The sequence below is a fragment of the Galdieria sulphuraria genome (genome assembly GCF_000341285.1).
Source record: "Galdieria sulphuraria unplaced genomic scaffold scaf_31, whole genome shotgun sequence".
Taxonomy (NCBI): Eukaryota; Rhodophyta; class Bangiophyceae; order Galdieriales; family Galdieriaceae; genus Galdieria; species Galdieria sulphuraria.
The window spans coordinates 1-4301 of NW_005178444.1; the positions used below are offsets into that span (position 1 = coordinate 1).

General features: G+C 31.9%; 1 protein-coding gene across 1 annotated transcript; it reads left to right on the forward strand.

The window, feature by feature from the left end:
• The first annotated feature begins 3810 nt into the window (after positions 1-3810).
• Gasu_36810 (uncharacterized protein) lies at positions 3811-4301 on the forward strand. Its single transcript, XM_005705249.1, has one exon. It carries the CDS (start codon positions 3832-3834, stop codon positions 4246-4248), a length of 417 nt encoding a protein of 138 aa, XP_005705306.1. The 5' UTR covers positions 3811-3831; the 3' UTR covers positions 4249-4301.

The following is a 4301-nucleotide window of genomic DNA, read 5'->3' on the forward strand; positions in this document are numbered from 1 at the left end:
AAAATAAACCCTAAATAAACCCTAAATAAACCCTAAATAAACCCTAAATAAACCCTAATAAACCCTAATAAACCCTAATAAACCCTAAATAAACCCTAAATAAACCCTAATAAACCCTAAATAAACCCTAAATAAACCCTAAATAAACCCTAATAAACCCTAAATAAACCCTAAATAAACCCTAAATAAACCCTAATAAACCCTAAATAAACCCTAATAAACCCTAAATAAACCCTAAATAAACCCTAAATAAACCCTAATAAACCCTAAATAAACCCTAAATAAACCCTAAATAAACCCTAAATAAACCCTAAATAAACCCTAATAAACCCTAATAAACCCTAAATATAACCCTAATAAACCCTAATAAACCCTAAATAAACCCTAATAAACCCTAATAAACCCTAATAAAACCTAATAAAACCTAAATAAACCCTAATAAAACCTAATAAAACATAATAAAACCTAATAAAACATAATAAAACCTAATAAAACTTAATAAAACTTAAAAAAACCTAATAAAACTTAATAAAACATAATAAACCCAAAATAAAAAAAATGAACTTACGTGACATTACAAAATAACTGTACAATTGAAGAAATTTAAAGTTACTGAAAGTTATGGATTTCTCGATTTACTTCTATATGTTTTACATTTAAACTGTGTCCTACTTAATTTTTGTGGACAACTTTAATGCCTTAAATGCAGCTTCTTTTTTGTGTAGTATTTAAAATTCTGTCTTATCAATTGCATAGATTGGTATCCACTTTGCAATTTACTGATTTTTTAAAATTGAATTTTCAGATTACTGTATGACTCTAATTTTTTTTGTTTATGTTGCAATTATTTTAGTTAATTATTTTTGCATCTGTGGTTTCCATTTTTAGTAACTATTTTGAAAATGCTGATTATCTTTTCTTGTCCATTAAGTTGCTACTTTATTATTTATTTTTGCATTATTTTTTTTGCTTCATTGAATTTATTGTGTCTAAAAAGAATTTACTTTGAACCATTGACATTTCAGCGTTGAAAATCAAGGCGGTAATAAATTTTTTTATTTACATTTTTAATGTGTTAATTAACTATAATATTGTGTTAGCACAGTTTTATCAAGTTGAAAAAAAAATTATTTTTGACTGAGGTTGTAGTATGAAAACATAGAAATATTATGTGAACAGTTCGTCATCAAGTTTACTACTACCTCCATCTCATAAAATATAATTGAAGTTCAACTTTTGATCTTCTACTTTTAAAATTTGAATTTCTCACAAACACCCTAATCGTATTTTCCCAAATACCTCAATTCAAACCACCCTGTCCTTTTCCACTGACACTGCCCTAACAGTTTTCAACGCCCCTTCCCATTTCCAAGTTACCAAACCTTCCCCACCAACAATAATGGCAATTTCAAAATCACAATCTGCCTCTGGGTTGGCCCCCTTTCTTCCCAATTGCAATTGGCCCCAATCTTTCCTCCCACTCATTTTCCCCATGGCAATTTCAAAATCACAATTGCCTATCCACATTTCGAATTGACCCATTTCCAATTTGGCCCCAATCCTTCCTCCCCTCCCACTCATTTTACCCCATGGCATTTTTCAAATCACAATTGCCCATCCACATTTCGAGTTGCCCCATTTCCAATTTGGCCCCCATTCTTCCCCTCACTCATTTTCCCCCATGCACATTTTCCAATTCACAATTGACCCCCATCCCTCTTCCACTTTCAATTGGCCCCTTTTTTCCCCATTCCCTCCAAGACAATTTTCAAACCAAAGTTGCACTATCATCCTTTACCCGCAATCGACCATTGCGTTCCCCCATAAAACTTAATAAACCCTAATATAACTTAATATAACTTAATATAACTTAACAAACCTAAAATAAGAAAATTGACCTTCGTGACATTACACAATTACTATACTTTTGAAAAAGTAAAGTTATTGCAATTTTCGGTTTCCTCGGTTCATTTCTATTATTTTTATTTCTAAACTGTATCCTACTCAATTTTATTTTGGACATCTTTAATCCCTTAAATGCAACTTCTTTCTGTGTATCATCTAAAATTGTGCCTTATCGCTCACATAGATTGGTATCTATTTTGCAATTTACTCATGTTGAAAAATTAAATTTTCCACTAATTGTATGATTCTAATCTTTTTTGTTTATGTCGCGATTAATTCTAGTTAATTATTTTTGCATCTATAGTTTCTGTTTTTAGTAACCATTTTCAAACAAAAAATTATCTTCTATTGTCCATTAAGCAGCTACTTTATTATTTATATTTTTTTAATATAATTTTTTTTACTTTATTCAATTGATTGTGTCGAAATAGAATTTACTTTGAAACATTGACATATAAGCGGTGAAAAGCAACGCGGTAATAAATTTTTTTATTTATTTTCAATGTTTTAATTAACTATAGTATTTTGTTAGCATAGTTTTATTAAGTTTAAAAAAGATTATTTTGGACTGAGGTGCTACTATGAAAATATAGAAATATTGCGTGAACAGTATGTCGTCAATCTTACTACTACCTCCATCTCATAAAATATAATTGAAGGTCAACTTTTGATCTTCTACTTTTAAAATTTGAATCCCTCTAACACTCTTCTGGTATTTTCTTAATTTCCTCAATTCAAACCACCCTGTCCTTTTCAGACACTGCAATTACAGTTTCCAACACCCCTTCCCATTTCCAATTTACCCATTCTTCCTCCACCAACAATAACGACAAATCCACAATCTAAATCGCTGTTGGGTTGGCCCCCCTTTCTTCCCAATTGGCACCAATCCTTCCTCCCCTCCAACTCATTTTCCCCTATGGCAATTTTGAAATCACAATTGCCCATCCACATTTCGAATTGCCCCCTCTCCAATTTGGCCCCAATCCTTTCCCCCACTCATTTTCCCCACGGCATTTTCCAATTTACATTTGCTCCAAACCCTCTCCCAATTCAATTGACCCCTTCTTTCCTACATCAACACTCCCCCATGACAATTTTCAAACCAAAGTTGCACTACCATCCTTTACCCGCAATTGACCATTTCATTCCCCCATACATATTCTCTCATCAAATGACAATTTACCAGATGCAATTCTTTGTTTTTTCCAGTTACTTTTTTTTGAATCTTCTACTTGATCCTTTTCAATATGTCTATTTCTTTGAATAAAAAACTTTTCTTTCTATACATACTACGACTATGTCCTCTTTTTTTATAGGTTAGCTGTCACTTTTGATGTTATTAATTTTTTAAAAAAATAATCCTTGCGTTTATGGCGTGTCTGTAGTATAGCATGTCAAGGTTGCTATCAAATTTTGCTGATCGTTTTTTTTTGTTGTGTATATTTTTAGTAAATATTGTCAAACTAAACTAAAAATTATTTATTTTTGTCAATAAAATGGATACTGTATAAATATACTCTCATTAAAATTAATTCTTTTTTGCTTTGTTGAGTTTTTTGTGTTTATATAATATTCACTTTAAACATTTAATTGTAACAGTTGAAAATTAAGTCAATGATAAAATTTTTTAATAATGTTGTAAATGTTTCAATCAACTATATCAAATTGTTATTATATTGTCTTCAGAAATTTAATATGAAGATTATTTTAGAGTAAAAATGTATTATGAAAGCATGGAAACAGTATGTAAACAGCATGTAATTGAACTTTCTACTACTACTATCTCATAAAATATAACTAAAGGTCAAATTTCAATCTCTTTTGCTTTTCGAATTGGAATTTTTCAAACACCCTTCCTGTATGGATTATCCCAAGATTTTCAATTCACACTCAGTCCTCTTTGCACACTGTCCTCAATTTCAAATGCCCCCATTTCTAATTTACCCATTCTTCCCCGCATCCATAATGGCAATTTCCAAATCAACACAATCGCCTTTGGGTTGGCCCCTCTTCTCCAATTTCCTCACCCCCTTTCCCCACTCATTTTCCCCCATCGCAATTTCCCCACTCTTTCCCATTTCCAATTACCCATTCTTTCCCAGCCCGCCACAATGGCAATTTTCAAATCACGATCACCTTGGGGTTGGCCCCAATTGGCCCCTTTCCCCACTCATTTTCCCCCATCGCAATTTCCCCACTCTCTCCCATTTCCAATTTACCCATTCTTTCCCACCCCACACCCATAATGGCAATTTTCAAATCAAAATTGCGCGGGCACATTTTCAATCGGCCTGTCTTTTCAAATTGCCCATCTTTCCCATTAGCAGAAAAAATCACTAAAAAGTCTGTTTTGTATACTGGTACTCATCATATTATGCAGAATCAGATCCAAT